The sequence below is a fragment of the Cydia amplana genome, chromosome 2 (genome assembly GCF_948474715.1).
Source record: "Cydia amplana chromosome 2, ilCydAmpl1.1, whole genome shotgun sequence".
NCBI classification, from domain to species: domain Eukaryota; kingdom Metazoa; phylum Arthropoda; class Insecta; order Lepidoptera; family Tortricidae; genus Cydia; species Cydia amplana.
The window spans coordinates 12,713,203-12,736,647 of record NC_086070.1 but is presented as its reverse complement, the minus strand read 5'-3'; the positions used below and the strand labels follow the sequence as shown (position 1 = coordinate 12,736,647).

The 23,445-nt window shown below is 37.1% G+C and overlaps 1 protein-coding gene across 1 annotated transcript in view; it reads left to right on the top strand.

Annotated features, from left to right (window-relative positions):
• LOC134656243 (zonadhesin-like) overlaps positions 1-23,445 on the top strand; it is a 48,944-nt gene that overhangs the window by 14,769 nt on the left and 10,730 nt on the right. The window contains exons 13-36 of the mRNA XM_063511749.1: positions 219-398; positions 888-1,127; positions 1,565-1,741; positions 3,230-3,403; positions 4,099-4,239; positions 5,106-5,297; positions 5,888-6,073; positions 6,236-6,418; positions 6,666-6,845; positions 7,449-7,586; positions 7,822-8,019; positions 9,066-9,260; positions 9,852-10,133; positions 10,807-11,004; positions 11,119-11,313; positions 11,551-11,745; positions 11,941-12,132; positions 12,281-12,478; positions 12,647-12,859; positions 13,401-13,595; positions 13,925-14,113; positions 14,630-14,827; positions 16,933-17,154; positions 18,509-18,688. Coding sequence (XP_063367819.1) covers positions 219-398; positions 888-1,127; positions 1,565-1,741; positions 3,230-3,403; positions 4,099-4,239; positions 5,106-5,297; positions 5,888-6,073; positions 6,236-6,418; positions 6,666-6,845; positions 7,449-7,586; positions 7,822-8,019; positions 9,066-9,260; positions 9,852-10,133; positions 10,807-11,004; positions 11,119-11,313; positions 11,551-11,745; positions 11,941-12,132; positions 12,281-12,478; positions 12,647-12,859; positions 13,401-13,595; positions 13,925-14,113; positions 14,630-14,827; positions 16,933-17,154; positions 18,509-18,688 — 4,641 coding nt within the window. The remainder of the gene's footprint in view (positions 1-218; positions 399-887; positions 1,128-1,564; positions 1,742-3,229; positions 3,404-4,098; positions 4,240-5,105; positions 5,298-5,887; positions 6,074-6,235; positions 6,419-6,665; positions 6,846-7,448; positions 7,587-7,821; positions 8,020-9,065; positions 9,261-9,851; positions 10,134-10,806; positions 11,005-11,118; positions 11,314-11,550; positions 11,746-11,940; positions 12,133-12,280; positions 12,479-12,646; positions 12,860-13,400; positions 13,596-13,924; positions 14,114-14,629; positions 14,828-16,932; positions 17,155-18,508; positions 18,689-23,445) is intronic.

Genomic DNA, 23,445 nt, shown 5'->3' with positions numbered 1-23,445 from the left:
GTATAACTCTGAATCTAAAATTGAACAAGCAAAGGCATCATAACTATACTTGGATTGCTAAAATTATAACCTTTTTCGTAATTGGATAAAAGTCGACTTTTGGTAAGTATATATAGGTATAGTGGTTTGTGCGACATGATACGCCAATCTACTTTTCAACATTTTGTTAAAACCTGTATTATTATTTATTTTCTGACTGAGAATTTCGTGTACAACAGCCGAAAAGATCATCTGCCCCATAGATGAAGTGTACGATCCGTGTTCCGCTCATTGCGAGCCCACCTGCGAGAACCACGGACCGGATCGCGCCTGTACCGCCATCTGCAAACCTGGGTGCAAGTGCCGTGAAGGACTCGTCAGACGGAAGGATGGCAAATGCGTGAAGTTGAAAGAGTGCCGTAAGTACTAATATCGTGAATTATTATCCGTTTTTTTGAAACTTCATCTAACTCTACAAGGTAAACAGAATCTGGACTTACCAGAGTCAATCTGGATGCGTGTGTGAGACAGGACCCGTCTGAAGAAAGGACGGAAAATGTGTAAGTGTACTTATTTTACAAAAAAGGCCCGCCAGCAGTAAACATGCAACTTTAAAGGTAACATTTTCAATTTATCAAATTTGTATCTGAATCTAAAAAAAAATGAGAAGAAAAAAATGCATCATAACTATACTTGGATTGCTAAAATCATAACCGTTACCGCATTGTAGTGTATTTATATTTTGCATTGTAATAGTGGTTTTGTAAAAGTGGAAGTGGAATCTTTGTAAGTAGGTATATACAGTACTACAGTGGTTTGTGCGACATGATAAACAAATCTACTTTTCAACTTTTTGTTAAAACCTGTATTATTAATTATTTTCTGACTGAGAATTTCGTGTACAACAGCCGAAAAGATCATCTGCCCCATAGACGAAGTGTACGATCCGTGTTCCGCTCATTGCGAGCCCACCTGCGAGAACCACGGACCGGATCGCGCCTGTACCGCCATCTGCAAACCTGGGTGCAAGTGTCGTGAAGGACTCGTCAGACGGAAGGATGGCAAATGCGTGAAGTTGAAAGAGTGCCGTAAGTACTATTATCGTGGATTATTATCCGTTTTTTTTAAACTTCATCTAACTCTACAAGGTAAACAGAATCTGGACTTACCAGAGTCAATCTGGATGCGCGTGTGAGACAGGACCCGTCTGAAGAAAGGACGGCAAATGTGTAAGTGTACTTATTTTACAAAAAAGGCCCGCCAGCAGTAAACATGCAACTTTAAAGGTAACATTTTCAATTTATCAAATTTGTATAACTCTGAATCTAAAAAAAATCACAAGCAAAAATACATCATAACTATACTTGGATTGCTAAAATCATAACCGTTACCGCATTGTAGTGTATTTATGTGTTGCATTTTGCATTGTAATAGTGGTTTTGTAAAAGTGGAAGTGGAATCTTTGTAAGTCTATACAGTACTATAGTGGTTTGTGCGACATTATAAACTAATCCACTTTTCAACTTTTTGTTAAAATCTGTATTATTATTTATTTTCTAACTGATAATTTCGTCTGCAACAACAGAAAAGATCATCTGCCCCATAGACGAAGTGTACGATCCGTGTTCCGCTCATTGCGAGCCCACCTGCGAGAATCACGGACCGGATCGCGCCTGTACCGCCATCTGTAAACCTGGGTGCAAGTGCCGTGAAGGACTCGTCAGACGGAAGGATGGCAAATGCGTGAAGTTGAAAGAGTGCCGTAAGTACTATTATCGTGGATTATTATCCGTTTTTTTTTAACTTTATCTAACTCTACAAGGTAAACAGAATCTGAACTTACCAAAGTCAATCTGAATGCGTGTGTGAGACAGGACCCGTCTGAAGAAAGGACGGCAAATGTATAAGTGCACTTATTTTACAAAAAAGGCCCGCCACCAGTAAACATGCAACTTTAAAGGTAACATTTTCAATTCATCTTTGTATAACTTTTGAATCTAAAAAACATTACAAGCAAAAAATGCATCATAATTCATAACTATACTTGGATTGCTAAAATCATAACCGTTATACCGCATTGTAGTGTATTTATGTTTTGCATTGTAATAGTGGTTTTGTAAAAGTGGAAGTGGAATCTTTGTAAGTATATACAGTACTATAGTGGTTTGTGCGACATGATAAACCAATCTACTTTTCAATTTTTTGTTAAAACCTGTATTATTATTTATTTTAATTTCGTCTACAACAGCAGAAAAGATCATTTGCCCCATAGACGAAGTGTACGATCCGTGTTCCGCTCATTGCGAGCCCACCTGCGAGAACCACGGACCGGATCGCGCCTGCACCGCCATCTGCAAACCTGGGTGCAAGTGCCGTGAAGGACTCGTCAGACGGAAGGATGGCAAATGTGTGAAGTTGAAAGAGTGCCGTAAGTCCTGTTATTGTAGATTATTTATTATTTTCCTTTTTTGAAACCTTACGTAATTATACGTACCCCACTAATCAAAAACCTATCAAAAGGTATCACTTCTCCACGGAACACTTGTAGTCGAGAGTGGAAGCCCTAAACGACGGCGTTGCATGAACAAGAGATTTCCTTTGGCAGGATTGGTCCTTAGGACCCAAGGATGGATTTAAGAAGTGGAGCCACCGAGATTTTTGATGTAAATTTTTAGGGGGGGCTCTCAACTTTATCTAAGTACATCATTTTAGTTACGAGGCCAAGTTTGGTATAGTTTTCGTATAAATCGGGGATGCCGAATTCATTTATGATATCTTAATGACACCATTCCGAAGTAAAACACATTTGGTATAGAAATAGTTTAAGTCCCGGGGAAGAACATAGGATAGTTTTTATTCCAAAATAAAATTCCTTAAAAATGAGAGGTAAGGTGTAGGATTGTATGGAGAATCAATAAACGCTGAACCGATTTGGATGAAATCTATGTCTACATCTTTGATTTAGTTGAAAATGATACTAAACTAGACTTAAAACCTAAACTTATTAACCTCAGACGTCGCAGACTCTTAAAAACCCCACAACATTACTGATGTGCCGTCGGAAAAAATCCAAAATCGCAAAATTTACACGGGGAAAATTTTCGGAAAGTTTTCATATTTCAGTGTGGGAATAGAAATTTTCCACTTCCAAAATGAAAGTTTCCATTGTTTCCTGTGAAATTTCAACTGTTTTGACACTTTTCACAACTTGCACATCAGTAGGTAACTCCAACGTTTGATTTTACGACAGAGCCCACGTGCCCTTCATCTGAACACTATGACGAGTGCAACGCGCACTGCGAAGAGACTTGCGAATTGCACGGATCCCATATAACTTGCTTGCCCTATTGCAATGCTGGTTGCATGTGCAATAAGGGACTGGTGCGGAGGAAGGATGGTCAATGTGTGAATTTAGAAGATTGTTGTGAGTGTCACACTTAATGACATTTGAATCCGAGGCCATAAGTTGTTTTTGTCATTTCGTATGAGTTACAGACTGGTAAATGGCACTAAGTAATGTTTCTGAAATGGGCCTCAGTATGGAAAAAAAACGTATGATCTGCCGGGCTTAATAAATAGCTACCTAATTCCCAAAATCTTAAAATATCACATTGATTGGAACGGCAATCGCCCACGTCATGAAACCGAGCCAGTTCAGTCTCAAAATAATTGATATACTTGTACCTACATGTTTTGTACAGCTGCTCCACTCTGTCCTAAGAACGAAGTATACGATCCATGCATAACGCCGAAGTGTCCGCCGGGAAAAATGTGCGCCCAGGTGTGCAGGCCCGGCTGCAGGTGCAAGGACGGTTTCGTCAGAGATAAAGACGGAAAATGCGTCATTGAGTATTTATAAATAAATATTATGAGACAATCTAATATAAATCGACCTAATCTCATTCACAATGAAGCTTATGTTGTGGGTACTAGACAACAACACAACTGAGGCGACTCAGCTATTGACGTAAGGTTACCTACGATCGAGCTGTAAGATGAGCTAAAGAAAAACACATAAGTAGATACTTAAATAAACGAAATAGGAACCTATTTCCATGAACATAGATAAATATACCAACTCGAAACACATCAGTATTAATATACACATGTTTTGTGCAGATGATCTCTGTCCTGTGAACGAAGTGTACGATCCATGCATTACGCCGAAGTGCCCACCGGGAAAATCGTGCATCCAAGTTTGTAGGCCCGGCTGCAGGTGCAAGAACGGGCTAGTGAGAGATAAGAAAGGAAAATGTGTCAGTAAGTTATAATCGACATGCCATATACATAATAAACAAATGGTCTCGGAAAAGGGATTACAATTTATAAAGAAACAAAACCCTCTAGCTCTAGCTTTTGCTGAACTCAACCAGGATAAGGATAGGGTACATAAACTAGAGATTTAGTTGTGCTAGATATAGATTAGACAAGTTAATTTAGAGATTAGTTAAAAACTTAATTAACTAACGATTAAAATAACAATATTACATATCTGTACCGTAAAATGGGGTGAGTAGGGTCAAAACTGAAATTCAAACCTCGATAACATTTTATTTTTACATATGAAAACTGAATGGTGTATGTAATAAGTGTTCCGGACGTTTGTATTTTAGTTTTTATTTTATTTTGGGTAGTTCCATTTCATAACTTAACGATAAAGAGGAAAACCCACCTCACCCCGTAGTGCCTCGTATTTGGGGTGAGAGGGGTTTTCATACAAAGGTGATTTTGGAAGATTGTTGGATCGATTTTTTTTTATTATGCGTATTACTATAGCTCCATTTTAAATTGGAATACATTATTTTTGCAGTAGCCTTAAAATCCCTTCTCACCCCCCTCTCAAACCTTCTCTCCCCATTCATAACCCACCTCTCCCCGCGAAACCTACTTACCCCGTTTTACGGTACTTAATTTTATTTATTTTTAGTGGTTGCTTAAACTGAAAATAACTCAGAGGAAATAACTAAAATTCTCAAATTACCGGGATCTTTCTCTTTTACTCCAATGAAGGCGTAATAGAGTGAAAGAGAAAAATGCCAATAATTAGTGAACTAATTTTTCGCGGTTATAGCTCAGATCACACACTAGTTAATTTTAAAATAAGCTAATAATTAATTATTTTACAGTTCCCAAGTGCCCAGTTAACGAGCAATGGGTGACTTGTGTAATGAGTCTCTGCATAGCACTGAGGTGCGATCAGCTCGGCTTTCCTATCGCCTGTCCGGACATTATTGGACCGTGCGACGACGGCGGATGCGTTTGTGCCAAAAACTACGTAAGGGACAGTAACAACGTCTGCATTCCAAAGAAAAATTGCCGTAAGTATTGTTTAATATGTTTAGTTTACTTTTAAAATGTTATTGTGCATTCCGTAAGTTTGTCTATCTAATTTGAAATTTTCCCGTCATCTACTTGAAGGTTAGCTAGAAGAGAGGCGAACTTATCCCTATAAGAGATAGGGATGTTCGCTTTGGTACTTATATTTCTGTACATTTTATGTAATCCTGTGTACTTACCTAATATGTTTTCATACGTCAAATTAGTTACAGAGATAAATAAAAGTCAAGTAAGTCCCAATAAGGCTTAGTTCTGGGGAAACTTAAAAAAATAATTAAAAACATGGGAATAGATTGACAATTTAACTGACCTTGGGATGCATACGGGAAAACACTAAGGGCCACTTGCACCATTCCACTAACCCGAGGTTAAGCGGTTAAACTGTTAACTCAGTGTCAAATTGTACTGGTAACCATGATAACTCCAGGGTAAACTTTGCTAACCCAGGGTTAGTGGAATGGTGCAAGTGGAACTAAGATATTCTAAGTATTTAGGATTTTCAGTGGTATTTAACTAATGCCATAAATAGTCAGACATTCCCCAAACTAATATGATATTTATGACTTTGCAGCAAGTTGCAATAATGACTTCAACGCTACATCTGGATGTGGTAATCACTGTGGAAGACAATGTACAGACTACAAGAACCCTCCTAAATGTAACCTTCCAGTGCCTTGTGAATACAATGGATGTGACTGCAAAAAAGGATTTGTATGGGACATAGTTACAGGTCGATGTCTTGATCCAGTCGATTGTCGTGAGTTATCATGATCCATCATAATGTGCGATAGCTATTATTTAAATAATAAAGACACAGCCCCGATCCGTTGGGTCTTCGTTAAAGCAATATGTAGTTACCGAATATTACTTTCGTTTTATAAAAGGCAAACTTTGTTAATAAATATCATTTTTATTTCAGCAGTTCCTTGTAAAGGGGACTTATACGCGGAAAAAGTGAAGTGTCCAAATCCGTGTCCACCCACATGCGCAAGGCCGACCACTGCCATTTGTCCCAGAGCCTGTCTCAAAGAAGGTTGTCAATGCAGATCTGGATTCGTGCTGAATCCGGATGGAAAATGTGTAAGGCCCGAAAACTGTCCAGGTAGCATATCGCTTTTTTTCAATTCGTTAATATTTAGTCTGTTTATAATTATTAAACTTACTGTCAACCAAATAGAACCAGAAGCGACCTTATACGTTTATTAAAGTGGTGATGATAAAAATGAAATCGTATGGATTTTTTGTGCCAATTTGACATGTTTCCTTGCAAGTATTGCTTGTAAGTTAGCCCGGGATTTGTTTGGTTAACAGTACAATGGACATATAAATGACGCATATCCTTATTTTAGATAAACTTGGATGCAACGGAGATCCTAATGCCCAAATAAGTAGTTGTGTCTCACTATGTGAACCCACCTGTGGAGAGAATCCTATATTTTGTCCTGCATTGTGCCGCCTGGGTTGCAAATGCAAAAGTGGATTTATACTTTCTAAGCCCGGTGGTATATGCATAAAACCTGAAAAATGTGGTAAGGTTCAAAATACTATGTTAATTTTATATTTCATTTATACGCCAAGAAAGTGGCTCCCCGATTGAGATATTGAAGTCAATTAATCGTCCATAACGAGATTTTAACCCGCGCCCTAACGGCTGGCTGGAGATGTTGCTTTCCCATCTGACCTGCTTAAGTCTTTTTTTCCATTGCTTTTATTTTTTAACGGATTACGACGAAGTCGAAAGGAAGGAATCTATTAAGTATGTGTGCTTCAAACGTCACGATTAAAAACTGAGTTTAAAATATGAATGGGATTTGTATTTTCAGTGTACCTATAGTCTGCATTTTTATTCAAAGTCTAGAAGGGCGGAAGTTTTCAATAAAAAGCCCTAGCCGGATTAGTGAGGTGATTAGTTTTAATGCATGCTTGTTAAGCTTGAAGTACTCACTTAAATTATGTAGTAAAACTTCTTACACATCATTTACATATAATGTATAAAATGTACCAATTTTTTTTCTTAATTTATTTTACACCTACATAAAAATGTGTCTTAAAATATATCTATTATATTGTTGACTGTGTACCTAGATAATATTAAGACGCAATAAATTTTTACTCATCTTTTGTTTTCCTAGTCAACGCCACTACCACTACTACGGAGGCGCCGTGTAAGACAAGCAGCACAAGATCAAAGCGCGACACTGGCACAACAACCAAACACGCGCATGCGACAAGGTCGACGGGTGGACAACAAAACACGAATTCTTCGTCAAGTGAGAACTATAGCCTTCACATTATTGGCCAAATTATTCAACATCAACAAGGTGTAAAATTTGCTAAACGCGCTCTTCGACACTGTTGAATTCGGTTTTATGAAAACAGCTTCGAGCAACACCGGCCTCCGAGAAAACAGCTCTGAAAACAGATCCGATATACATTTATATCTGACTCACCATCTGACCCATGGAAAAACAAATTTAAGTACTTAATGTCTTTACTAACTTGCAGATCCATTAATATTATGCCCTAATGATGAAATCTGGATTGACTGCAAATCCGGTTATTGCAAGCCACAATACTGCCGGGATATAGGCAGACTTATAACTTGCCCGCAAGTTGCCGACCCCTGTCCGGGAGGCTGTATTTGTAGGAAAGGCCTACTCAGGAGAGATGGAGATGGAGTTTGCATTCCAGAAAATGAATGCCGTTAGTAAAATAACATTCAAGTACATAATTCATTTACATTCATTTCTTATCATGATACTCTTACATTCATTTTTCTTTTCTAATAAAAATTAAACTAAGTATAACATTATCAAGCGGACAAAAATGGTTATTCCCAATATAATATGATTAAATTAATTAATTAAAGTTAATTACAAAAAACACACCTTAAAAAAAAAATTAATTCTACACTTAACCTAAAATAACCCCCCCTGCATCGTACCTGGCTCAAAGGTCCCCATAATGCCTGCAGCATTCCCCCGCTGAACTGCTATGGAGACCTGTTGGACCAAGTACGACCCAGAACGAGGATCACAACATTGACCTACCCAAGCAGGAATTGAACATATACCTACCTAAATCAATATAATGAATACCACTGACACCTAATGAATATTAATCCCGACTATTACACGATTGTATGTATAATGGTAGTTGTAACCATGTTGGGAATGACTCTACAACAATATTTTTATTGAAGTGAAAACTTGTTTAGCGGCGCTGTGCACTTTTTGAGGTGGGGAAAAAATGTTAAACTCGAAACAGCGTAAAGCGGTCACGTGACCGTAAGATTTAGATGGCCATTCATTTAGATGGCATTTAAATCAATAAAGAAAAACTCAATGACATTGACACATCAAAAACTGTTACATGTCATTGAGTTTTTCCTTATTGATTTAAATGCCATCTAGTGAGTTTCGCTCTAACTGGTATTAATATAACTCGAGTACTAACAGTGATGTGCTTAGGGGTTTTAAGTAATTAACGCTAACGCTAGATGGCGTTAACCTCAATTATACATAGTGCAATTTGCACTAGTCATTGAGTTTTCACTTCTGCTGGCACTCCCTGAGTGCAACCCGTTGTTTTTTTTTTTCTGACAATAATTTTCGTATTTTCTTATTTATTCCATTACCTTTAGAGTCTGTGCGGAAAGAGAAGAGTCGTGGATTGTATTGGGCCCCATACATTCCACGACTCTTCTCTTTCCGCACAGACTCTATACATAATATTTGTTTTTTTTTCAGCCATCAATAAACCGTGTTCTGACCCAAACGCAATTAGGAAAAAATGTGCTTCGCATGAGTCTTGCAGAGCAACATGCTCTGTGCCAAACTCTAAAATCTGCCCTAAAATATGCATTATAAACGGATGTGAATGTAAGAAAGAATACGTTTTATCAGGGCCAAAGGGAAAATGCATCAAAATACAGGATTGTCCAAGTAAGTATCTGTTGTATAAACATTAACACAAACAATAAACATTGACAATACTTTGCATTCAACCGGGTCACTCACGTTTATAAAGTCGATGATTGCTCGACATGTTTCGCTCTATAACGAGGAGCATTTTCATAGAGCGTTTTATCGAACAATAATCGACTTAATAAACGTGAGTGACCCGATTTAATATAAAAGTGTCTCACGGAATTTTTGTTATTTAAAAAATCTAGGTAGGTACTCACTTTTGTACGATAATGATTTCCTGTCATTTATACAGTCACATTTCGCAATTTTGTTTGTTTCTTTTCTGGAAACCTATTAGGTAGGTAACAGTTTATGATATACTGCCATAGTAGAAATCCTAATTAATTCGAAAACGTTTTATATACGATAAAAGCAGGCTCCTAAGATTTGACATAAGCATGTTGATTTAATGTAATATAAAAATACATAAAGATAACATTTCATGCATATGACGTATAATCAGATATTTCAAAGGGGTGTTATTGAAAGAAATATAATAGTAATACTGAACTCGTCAAGGTATATAACAAATGTACTATATTAATTAATCATTTAATTACATTGCAGAAGGTAACGTCAGCTGTAATGGAGACCCCAATGCGGAGATAATGGCGTTCCCCCCGCCATGTCCGTCAACATGCAAGATGCCAAACGGGATCCCGGGATGTTTGATGTTAGGGCAGGACGTAGGATGCGTATGCAAACCTGGATACATAAAAGACGACAACGATAAATGCATTCTTCCAGATAACTGCAAAGGCAAGATGATAAAAAAAGTATTTACTTTCTCATTGACCTCATTGAACTTCCTAACGTTTCATATGCTTTGTCCCGTGTCAGACAGAAGCTGAAAGAATTTATCATTTTTTGACAGCTGCATAAGAAAGGGTTAATCAACGTGGAATGTTAACGTTACATTTTTAGAGTTCCGTTCCACAAAAGGAAAAAAACGGAACCCTTATATAGGATCACTTTGTTGTCCGTCCGTCTGCATGTCTGTCAAGATCCTTTACCTTGGGAACGCATAGAGGTATCGAGTTGAAATTAAAACCATATATGTACTGGGGTGTAGACCCCACCTCCAAAAGGCTGTAGTCTTTTGGAGCTGTTAAAAAATTAAACTTCTTAAGTTACCTAACGTAAAAAAAAACATACGGCCGTTTTTGCCGCATAAAACGTATATTTTGACACTCGCAACGGAATCAAAATTAATAGGGTACTTCCCGTTGACCTAGAACGATGAAATTTGGCAAGTAATATCGTCTTACACTACAAGTACAGGAAAACTTCTATAAAAAATAAAATAAAAATAAGTTAAATTTATAAGGTAAGCTTCGTTTAATGTTTTTCAGGAGCCAATAACATGTACTGACCGATGATACATTATTGAGGCTACAAAATAATCCGAAGCTGTTGTTCCGCGTCTCCTGCGTTTCGTTTCAGTCTTCGCATTTTGCTGTTTTTAAAATTATGGATATACTTGTAGAAACTGAGAAAGTAAAGGGATTTTATATTTTTTTAGGTGGTAATCCTTGCGGTGAAAATGCAACTTTCGCTTGGTGTAAAGTAAATTGCCCAAACAACTACTGCCCAGTGGACGATAGAAGGGTCATAATCGCTTGTGATCCACCTTACCCGTGCCCTAGTGGCTGTGTTTGTAAATTGAACCACAGGAGGAAGAGCCAGAAGGATGACAGATGTATTTTAAGTTCAGACTGCCGTAAGTTTGGTATTTCTACACTGTACACGATAGGTGATTGATTGACTCGAAGAAATGTAGGTAACTTATTACTAGCCCTTAAGCATCCATTTTGCAACTTACAAATTCTTACAGCTCCTGTAAATTGTACTCGTCCTAACGAAAAATGGAGTAAATGTCCATCAGCCTGCCTCAGTGAAAACTGCGAAGATGTGAACAACCAACCTACCACGTGTAACACGTTAGTTCTGAATTGCGATCCGAGGTGCATTTGCAAAAAAGGATGCTTTAGAAACGCATCGGACATTTGTGTTCCAGCAAAAGATTGCCGTAAGATATTTTATTGCGAATTGTCTATGAATGTTGATACAAGCTAACTCTGCACAGACTTTGCAATGAATAAGTTGGAGAGTGTCTCCATAAACGTCTAATTTCTATGAAAATATAACGTTTCACGGTGTTACGTTAAAATCGGTGCACAGCACAGTTAGCTTTGGTCCGACTATAGCATTTTTGTCTTATTGTTATTCGTGTACAAGGTAAACACCGACTTATAATATTTTGCAGCGAATAACCAACCGTGCGACGACCCCAATGCAGAGAGGTTAAAATGCGCACCGGCACCCGTATGCCGATCTACGTGCGCAAGACCTAACGTGTCTCCATGCATACTGAGCTGTGCAGTTAACGAATGTGTCTGCAAGAAAGGCTTTGTTCTATCAAAGAAGGGTGGAACATGTATACCTGTGGATCAGTGTCCAAGTAAGTGACAAAGCGTTTCATGTTCTTATATAATACTGGTCGTCGTACTTATTTTACAACTCGGCCACAAAACCCACAAAACGCGAGTACAGAATGTGCAAGCTGGACTCTGACTCTGACCGCCATAGGTACATTTCTTTTGGAAATGTAGATTATAATATCAGTGTATTGTATTTTTATAATGTTATTTTTTAGAAGATGTACCTTGCAATGGAGACAGCAACGCCGTGATAATAGCAAATCCGCCACCATGCCCGTCGACCTGCGACTCTCCAAACGCCAGTTATTTGTGCAGGAGGGCCGCGCCGCCTTTTGCTTGCCAATGCAAAGATGGCTTAATTAAAGCCACTTACGATGGAAAATGCATCAAGCCCGAAGAATGTCCAGGTATTTAATTTCATGTACAGACCTGTTTTACATGAACTTTATGTCCCTTTATGTTTTCAAAATAAACATCATTTGATCAAGTGTTTATAGAAACGCTTTTGAATAGTCATTAATTACACTCTGCGACTAATAAATTATTATGTTTTAGGTGGAAATCCTTGCGGACCAAATGCAACATTTGTGCCCTGCAATGTTCGTTGCTCTAATGGGTATTGTCCAGTCGACGATAAGCCAGTGATTACTCCTTGCAAACAACCTTACCCCTGTCCAAGCGGCTGTGCTTGCAAAATTAACTATAAAAGAAAAAGCATCAATGATGATAGATGTATACTGGCTTCGACCTGCCGTAAGTATAATAGTTATTTTCCTCAGCTTCTGTACAACTAAGGTATACCTACATATAAGATATATTTAACTCGTACTTTATTAAAAGCAATTGCAGATATTGTAGTTTCCCGTAATTCTGATAACCCTTGGATGACATTTCTAGGTACTAATGTGACGTTTTTTTTAGCTCGCGTAAACTGTACTCGCCCTAATGAACTATGGAATCCCTGTCCCCAATGTCTCGCAGAAAGTTGTGCAGACGTGAACAATCAACCTACCACATGCAATACGTTGATCTTGAACTGCCAGCCGCAGTGCGTCTGTAAAAAGGGATATTTCAGGAATAGCACTATAAGCATCGGTTTTACCAAAGATACATGCATTCCGGCAAAAGATTGTCGTGAGTATTTATTTTAAGACCTCTATAATTATGAAAATAAAAATATTTGAATATTGAAAATAAAGATTATCCAAATAATAATATTGTACTTAGAGAAGAATTTTTTATAATTGACCCAGGAAATCGCCGCGATTTTGTATCCATCGCATAAACTCAATATATATAATTATTGAGTTGTATTTGCATAATATCTGTGAATTCAGATAATATTGAAAATATATCATAATCCATATGATAATGTTACATTACGGAGCAGGAATCCTGTACTGAAAATTATATTGAAGAGTGAAGATCCCTCGAGATATAATATATATTTTTTACGTAACTCTTACTCTCTCCTCTATATATAATTGTTTAATGTTACACTTAATAAGTCGTTAATCTGTACATTTTTCCGCATAATTAAGCTGGTTGCACTACTTTGGTCAATTTGGTCCATATTTTACAATAAATATTTTTAAATACTTACGCGGAATGTTTTTTTCCAAGTGTCATAACGTTTATAACTCAATTACGATGAATAACCGAAACATAATTCCAGCCCAAAACAAGCCATGTGAAGATCCCAATGCGGAGAGGGTGCAATGCGCACCGGACCCATCCTGCCGCTCAACCTGCGCCACGCCCAATCCATCGCCTTGCAGAGAGATTTGCGCGATTAATCAATGTGTCTGCAAAAAAGGCTACGTTTTGTCGAAGAAGGGTGGAAAGTGCATACCTGTAGATAAGTGTCCAAGTAGGTGCCAATATTAAGTATAATATTAAAGTTCGAAATTGCAAGTTATTATTCAAGTAAAATTTGTATTTGATCTTTTTAAATGCTGTGTTATAGGTAGATATAGCCACACACGTATTGAAAATGCAGGCATGGAATAGTTTTTCAGTGCATTTCAGGACTATTATGTTATCTTTAGTATGGGAAAACTAAACTAAGTTAATGACAACTTATATTTCGCATCAATGTGACATAGGTAAATGAAATATACTTGTACATAGCACTTGCTCTCACTTATAAAAACACATCCCATCACTTTCTTATTTGCTGAATTTCTGTTTCTAATTTAGAAGATGTACCCTGCAACGGAGACTGCAACGCCGTTATAAAGGCCAACCCGATCCCTTGCCCGTCGACCTGCAGCGCTCCCAACGCTAGCCCTTGGTGCAAGAGGTACGCCCCGCCGGTGGGCTGCGAGTGCAAGCCGGGCTACCTCCTCAATGATAAAGACAAGTGTATTACGCCTGATCAATGTCCAGGTAATTATTATTTTGTCTTTAAGCCGCCCGACCCAGAAGCAGATGCTTTGTTTTTTTTTTATTTGGAACTGTAACCCTATTCCATAAAAGTTCAAAATAGATTGTAATAAATACATAAAATTGTACGCGGTGTCTCAGGCGGCTAACTAATTATAAACTTGGTTGTATTCTTATGGCTTTCTAAAAATATACAGAACACCTTGAAATTGGTAGCTCTTATTTCCACTAATTACTTTATTTTTCCTAAGAATCGAAACTATTAAGAAGAAGTATCGAAAACATAACAAAACACTAACTTTCGTATTTCAGTGTACCAAAAACATATGTTAAATTAATATATATTTTACTACTAATTAGTAGTATCAATCATCACCATTGCATTTGCCATCGAAGCAATATAAATACCAATACACTATATGTAGTTTCCTTAAGTTTTAGAATTAGTAGAAACAATTATTTTATTCCTTAATATTTATTTATTACATATATATAAGACAATTATATTGTTACATTCAGGTGGCAACCCTTGTGGAAAAAACGCAAGTTTTGTACCGTGTTCCTTCGACTGCCCGAGCAATACATGCCCAGTAGGCGACAGTAAAGGAGTCGTTGCCTGCAGCCCGCCGCACCCGTGCGCCAGTGGCTGCTCTTGCAAAAAGGGTTATAAGAGAAAGAGCAGTTCTGATTACACGTGTATTTTGGCTTCGGACTGTCGTAAGTAGTAGTGTGTCGTGTTTTATACTAACATTTAAAGAGAATATATATCTCTGAAACCAACAATAAAACATTGAAGGTTAATGTGGCGTCCCATATGCCGCATAGTCGGTATAGTGTTTTGCATAAATCTTGTACATGACAATGGTTTCTGGTCACAAGTTCTGTATTTGTCTTCGTGGCCGTCACTTTCTAACCTACTTGTTGTAAATGGGAGAGTAACGAATGATACATGATATGAGTGATGAGTGTCGCATGATAGACGATAACAAAACAACCATCATATTCAATTCATACAAAAGTAGAAAATATAATTTTAAATATAATATAAACTTCATAGACTTATAGAGATTGTTCACAGCAGCAGAAAAAATGCCTAATTGCTTGGTTTTTTGTTGTACAAAGAGATCGGGGACATCAAAATTTACAAAAAGAAGGTGTTACATTTCATTTGTAATATTATTTTTACATATCATACGTTTAATTACATTTAAACACAATTGCTGGATTTATCGATTTTGCTCGCCCAGTACAAATTGCGGATCGGTCGAGCGACAAATTCGACTTCTCATCTCTCAGCCAGCCTATTATGGATAGCTTTATCCATCTTTATCCACGTGATAAAATAACTGTCACTGTTTAACACCGTGGGAAAGAAAGTGACGGACACCGTTTTATCACGCTGTCACGTAGACAAGAACGACCATCATATCCGTACAGGAAACAATAAAATTCTTTGACGAAAACGTGTTAGTGTGCGTGTTGTGACACTTGTGACTCGTCCGTACACAAAAACAAATCGAGGTGTGCAAAATTTGTCTCTGTAGGGTGTCATTTTCTATGTATTTGTGTCGTGAGTCGTGTCCTCGTGAGTATAAAAAAGACAATTTTATAGTGATAAATCGTTAACTTAAAACTCAAACTCATTACAGAATTTGGCACTGCACACGTAGAAACTAATTTTATGAAATAATAATAACTTGCGACGATAACTTTACATCCGAATCAATAATGATAACGTTTATATTGAAAGCTGATTTGGGAGCGCTGCTGGTGGCCTACTCATTTGATATATACTAGTCGCTTTTCGATGTAGGAAAACATCGTGAGGAAACCGGACTAATCCTAATAAGGCCTAGTGTACCCTCTGGGTTGGAAGGTCAGATGGCAATCGCTTACGTAAAAACTAGTGCCTACGTCAATTCTTGGGATTAGTTGTCAAGCGGACCCTAGGCGTCCTATGAGACTTGGCAAAATGCCGGGATAACGCGAGGAATATGATTGAAAGCTGATTTCATTTCTCGAGGCCGACCAAGAGATACGTCAACAGGTTTATTTTAGCTATTGTAATCCGTTTGTTTCATTCTATTTTTCGACGAGGTAAATTGTAGCTGTCACGTGGTACCATAAATCTGTTCGGACTGCAAAAACTGCCAGGTTAAGGTGAGGCCGACCAAGACATACGTCAACAGGTTTATTTTAGCTATTGTAATCCGTTTGTTTCATTCTATCTTTCGATGAGGTAAATTGTAGCTCTCACGTGGTACCACAAAATTGGTCGGACACAGGAACCTGCCAACACAGGATTTAACCGACCACTTTTTTTTACTGTCCTCAAAGGCAGCTGTCGTACCATACAAGTTTCATTCTATTTTTCGATGAGGTTTTTTTTGATGAATTTTTGTCCAACTTTTTTGCCATTTGTACAAAATCTGCCAGGTTAAGCCTAGGCCGACCAAGTGCGTTGGAAGCTAGTACATGTCAGGTACCTCCACAGGGTAGGTATATTCTATTTTTTTATCAGGTTTGTTTCATGCAGCTGGCCACCGGACTATTAAACTTTATACATACAATAGGATAAGGTATAACTTTATGTAGCTTCAGATACCATAGTTAAAAAAATACTGCGAAATTAAGTTTTTCCTACAATGCTTGTTTTGGCTCTATTCCGTTGGTTTTATAAACTCGAGCTATTATTATAAACGTATTACAGGACTAGATAAACTTCATGTTATTTTATGTACAAAGTTTCATTAAAATCCAACACGTAGTTTTAAAAGGAGAACGAAACTCCGTTCGTATGGGATGGTGAAACTCTTAAGTAGAATTAATATTTTACAATTATGCCCTTTTTTCAGCTCAAAACTTAGTATGCCCGCCGAACGAAGTGGTGTCCGAATGTTACAACAGCTGCCTCATGACCTGCAAGACCAGGCTCCGGAGCGACGGTAGAGTGTGCCACACGGCCTGCATCGAGACCGGCTGCGTATGCAAGGAAGGCTACCTGAGGCACGACAATGGCACTTGTGTTCCCATCAGCCAGTGCTGTAAGAATGTTGTTTATTTTCACTTGTTAAGGCCTGCCTTGTTTGCTTGGGCACGAAAATTTGCCTAAGAAATAAGATTTTGGCAAAAATTAAATTTTTGGTACACGCTTTTATCGCTGGCTGTACTTTTCTTTCCGCAAGCAACTAATACTCATCGAGATAATACTAAAAACCCCAACACAACTACATAGATTGCGTTGTTTTATCACAAAGTTACTATGGCCACCTGTTGTCTCCATCATCAGATCAGCTCCATGTCATTATAATATTGCATTGTTATTTGTCGTCCGATTTACATATGTATACAAATGCTGTCAAAGTGGGTAAAATTTAGCTTCCAAGATTTGAACCACACTAAAGGTGGGATCAGACGGTTCATTTCTTGTTCATTTTCTAGTTTCATTATTCATCTTTCAAAATGAAAAAACTCAAAATGAAACAAAAGTGAAAAATGAATTCATTAGTGAAACAATCCAACAGTGTTGGATATTTTCATTCGGCATCTTCCACTCGCGCTTCGAATGAAAAAAAATGAACAGGGTGAACACAGAGTTAACGTTTATTCGGATTTTGCATATTTTCTCGAATCCTGTGGGTATATATATGTACACAAAGATGACGTAAAAGCAATTAAATGGTGTTCAAGTGGAACGAACAAAATACTCTATTATTTATGGAGTATTTTAAAAATTACCAATGCCTCTGGAACCACAACATTGATGATTAAGTAAGTAGGTATAAAGACAGAACAATCCGGACAAATTCTATATAATCTCTAATTAGTGATTTAAACTTAAAGATTAGTGAAGAAGATGTTAAACTTAAAATAAAGACGATACGGACCCGATTTGTACTACAGAATTTATCAAAATACGACTATTACAATAATATCTTCTGGCGATCCATGGTCGCACCCACCACCGTCGGCGCTTTCTTTGCTTCTTGCTTGTTAAAATCTTTATTAAAAGATCACACATTCAACTTATACCAAGACGCACAACTTCATTCGACGCCATAGTCAAGGAAAATAAAAAAATAATAATATTTCCAGCAGCCGTGTGAACGTGAAATGAAACGAAAGTGAAACATTCACTCAAGTGAACATTCATTCGAGTGAACCGTCTGATCCCACCTTTAGTTAAAAATCATTCAAATGTATTCACGTCTCGGCTTACATATAGTTAAGTTAGGCTCTCTTTTTGACAACACTTTTTACACCATATTTCTTAACTTTCGAGTAGGTGTACAGTAGTATCTTAGGTAGTATAAATGAATTAAAATTATTTGTAAAGCAAAAACGAATTTGTGAGTCATATTTTGATAAAACTATAATTTATGATTATATTTTCAACAGCGCCACCTCGCTGCAATGACAATGAAACCTACTCGAAGTGCGGCACCGCGTGTCCCCCGACGTGTCAGAACAGAGGCGACAACTGCACTGTCTGCACTAAACAGTGCGTCGAGGATTGCTTCTGCAACAAGGGCCTCGTGCGCTCCGATGACGGCTGCTGCATCAAGCCTAAACACTGCCGTAAGTAAAGAAGTCACTGTTAGGCGTGAAAGTGTAGAGCTTATTGTCATTTTAACAGATTATTGTCCTACAGTTCTAGAAATAATAAAATAAAAGTTTCAAATCCCGGCGTCACTTAGAACTGCAACTTCTTCCATTATTCTTGATAAACAAACATGTTATTCTTACGCTTATTCGTTATTAATACGCAACACAAGGCGCCGAAATAGTGCTGGAATTACCTAAACATGCAGTCACCTCCGGCCATTATTGTCATTGACAGCATGTTAAAATATATAGGATGTTTGGTAGCTAGATGCAAAACTTGAAGGGGGTGATACTGATAACTGAGGTATTTTTGATCATTTTTAGGGTTCCGTAGCCAAATGGCAAAAAACGGAACCCTTATAGATTCGTCATGTCTGTCTGTCTGTCTGTCTGTCTGTCTGTCCGTCTGTCCGTCTGTCCGTCTGTCTGTCCGTCCGTATGTCACAGCCACTTTTCTCCGAAACTATAAGAACTATACTGTTGAAACTTGGTAAGTAGATGTATTCTGTGAACCGCATTAAGATTTTCACACAAAAATAGAAAAAAAACAATAAATTTTTGGGGTTCCCCATACTTCGAACTGAAACTCAAAATTTTTTTTTTCATCAAACCCATACGTGTGGGGTATCTATGGATAGGTCTTCAAAAATGATATTGAGGTTTCTAATATCATTTTTTTCTAAACTGAATAGTTTGCGCGAGAGACACTTCCAAAGTGGTAAAATGTGTGTCCCCCCCCCCTGTAACTTCTAAAATAAGAGAATGATAAAACTAAAAAAAATATATGATGTACATTACCATGTAATCTTCCACCGAAAATTGGTTTGAACGAGATCTAGTAAGTAGTTTTTTTTTATACGTCTTAAATCGCCTAAATACGGAACCCTTCATGGGCGAGTCCGACTCGCACTTGGCCGCTTTTTTAGCCATAATATCTCAGCCAAGATTTTGTATTTTTTTGTCATAACTTATTTCTTGACACAGGACTATTCGAACTTAAGTATTAACTATTGCAAATGACTATATTTGTTTAAAGATATACTTAATGTTTTGTTTGGTCCAATTGGAAAGTTTTTAATGGTAAAAAATACCAAATTTCGTTTAAGACAACTTATATAAATGGTATTTATTCAAAGTTTGTGATTATGATTTTTTATAACTTATTCCCTTTATTTTCTGATTGCAGCACCTCGCATCTGCAGTGGTCTTAACGAAGCACTCGACCCATGCCCCCCCACGTGTCCTCCTACGGATGGCTGCGAGAATATGGTGTCGAAGTTTGACTGCACCAACGCTATCAAGTGCTGCAAGCCTCAGTGTCGTTGCAAGTCTGGCTACCTAAGAAAGAATAAAGTCTGCGTCCCTACTGAACAATGTTATTAACTAATGTCAACTAATAAACGATTGATCACACTGTTACTTGACTCATCGTAAACATATTGCCCTGTCTTCGTCGTTGCTTTTTGTGATTGTGTTTCACCGACGGTGCATCAACGATTCCAAACAAGCGGTGTGGTAGATCCTTTATTTGGCAATTTTCCCTTTTTTTTGCACTCAATGTTTCTTGTACCATCATCAATACAATTAACTAACCTTGCTAAAGCTCGTTGAACCAGTAAATTCTAACGATGGTCAGTTTAATGTATTTTTGTTAGTAAACAGAGTGAATACATTATTTTCGACAATTTCCGGATATTTATGGCCGTAGCGTTTTTTTAAGTGTATTAATTTTATGATGTTAGAAACATTTTTAAGGACACAATAACAATGTAAAACCTAATTATTTGTTAAAGTACAATCATAATCATAATCATAATCATTTAATCGCAATCCATGGTATTACAGGTGTTAACTTAGATTAGGTACAGCATGGACCCTACAAGGGCGTGGCAACATAATAATATGACTGCAATGCAATAAATTTGTTATTATTTGAATAAAATTGAAAATTAATAAATTATTTAAACATAACAATTGTGTGTAATTATTTTAATTTTAGTTAACTTTCTTATTAATTTCCCTTATATACGTAGATTATAGAAGGATGAGTTTATAATTCTAATAAAAACCGGTTAAATCGAATAAATCTGTTTGATATTTTTACCTATACTGTCTAAACATAAGGACGAAGGATGGTTACTACCGCTACCAAAAGAAAGTTATTACAGGGACAATAATTATGAGATTGATTTCGTAGTTATTACGCCTTGGACACGAATGATAAGGAATAACTATCTTGAAACCAACATAAACAAAAACATTACACGTTTGAATATTAAACGTGACAAAAAAGAACATTATTCTTATTTATAGACCACGAAATATATATATTTGACACACTCATCGCAGTAAATAAAATCACAGGTAATTATTACAAATATTTATATTTCATACAAGATCACAAACTAGTGGAAGCTTCGAGCAACACCGGCTTCTGACACGTCGGAAGGGAGGGGCCCAAGCGATATCTTACCGTGTAAATCTTTCTGCCATTTTTTGCGGGGGGAAAGGTGCACACAGTCGCACTTCTCACACACCTACATACAAAATCCAATCAGTAATGACGACACAAATACATAGAAAATGACACACGTCAAAGACAAATCTTGCAAACCTCGATCTCTTTTTGTGTACGAACGAGTCACAAGTGTCACAACACGCACACTAACACATTTTCGTCGAAGAATTTTATTGTTTTCTGAGAGATGAGAAGTCGGATTTGTCGCTCGACCGATCCGCAATTTGTACTGGGCGAGCAAAATCGATAAATCCAACAGATTACATGAGACTAAAATATAATAATTGTTTCTAAATTTAATTAAGCGTATGATATGTAAAAAAAAATATTACATGTGAAATGTAACACCTTCTTTTTGTAAATTTGATGTCCCCGACCTCTTTTTACAACAAAAAACCGAGCAATTAGGCATTTTTTCTGCTGCTGTGTTCACTCGCGCGGCTGGACTCGGTCTAGTTAAAAATCTGAGCGCAACTAGTTTTATTACCCGCGTTAGATCAGTTGATCTTGTACCTCGGCAGAGGGGAAATAGTGTGAATGCCGCATCCCTTCCCGTGTTGATCGAAGATCAAAAATGATTTTCGTTTATATGTGTGCGCGGCACGTCTGTACACGCGTCATTGTGTTTCTGACGGAATCCTGACATGTTCTCAGTAGAGTGACTTACGCACACATTCATGTCGCGGCCTGTCGCGGGCGAGGTAATCCGAATCGGGGCGGGGCGGTGCGTGTCCGTTCTGTATGATAATACTATTACTTATTCTGTGGTAAAATGTAGCAATATCATCGATTATCATAGATTTGACATCATTTGTAATGTCACATAAAGCTGTTGAAAACACACAATTCAGTTTTATTAAATTCTTTCTGTGTGACACTGATCCCAAAGTAAACAAGTAGTAAATTAAGTCGCGATGTAAATTGTTAACAAATTATATTACATTTAAATCAGTAAACCTATAACAAGGTTTCAAATCATGGCTAACTTTTTTTAATAAAAGCTTTGTATTACATTTTATTAGTCAAAACCTTTGTGACATAACTTATGACCTGACTAAGTAGGTAGAATTAAAAATAAGTATTCATACAAAAAATTGCTTGAATATATATTACCATTTATTGATCAATAAAATTATAAGTACATGATGACTAACGAAAAGAGCCAAATAATTAATTCCGGGTAAATTTAAATTAGATTAAAAAAATTGCCTGTTTTTAAGTAATTTGTAACTTATTGCGAAACAGCTTTCAGTAAAAAAAATGTATACTAAAATATTTTGTGGCTATCTAGCATTGAAATATCCCTCACAACCTCTACTCATGCGATGCCAAATAATATTGGCATCGCATGAGTAGAGCCGGAACAGCTAACACCTTTCATACCGGCCTTCGTATAAGTTCCCTGTTTTCTGCAGAGTTATATGTCGTGCTAGCTTTTTAAACATAACAATTTTTCAAATAATTTTAATAAACCTGAAATGCATTGCTATTTTCCCGCAGCAGCAACAGAAAAACATATTTTTTATAATCGCATAAATTTCAGTTGGCAAATATTAGCTATCACTTTAAGTGTTTCGCGCGTCGTGTTAACAATACACCGGAATATTAATTACACAATGAAATAACACATGATTTTGCAAGCTACAGCAATACAATTAATCACAGCGAAAATTACATTTTGTTGGGTTATTTGCAATAATAAAATGCTGGATGGACTTGATCGTTTTAAATAGGTACCTAGGACAGATTTTTTAAAACGCGAGTCATCTATGATATAATTTACTACTTAAAGGGTGCCCAATTGATACTAAATAGCGGCGCGTCCATAAAAGCCGATTCCCACCGGCTTGCCTGTTTTTGGACGTTTGTGCAGAGTTGTAAGGGATATCCCATCAAAAACATTACATGTAAAAAGGTGCAAATCTCGCAACGCTTTTACTACAAAAAAGTTTCGATATGTAATGTGAAACCAAGTCGGTTATTTTAATCAGTGCCAGGGGGTGTTAAAACCGTATCAATAAGATATCTTTAATTTGTAATACGTATAATGACTTGGCCATCGCACGGCTGCATAATGACAAAAGGATCATCGTCACCTATTAAAAATAATTCTAATTGAACATAACGCTAGCGCTAATTGCAGTTTGAGCATTACACATATTTACGAGTACGGTACGAGTAAAGCATTATGTGCGATCTTATTGATACGGTT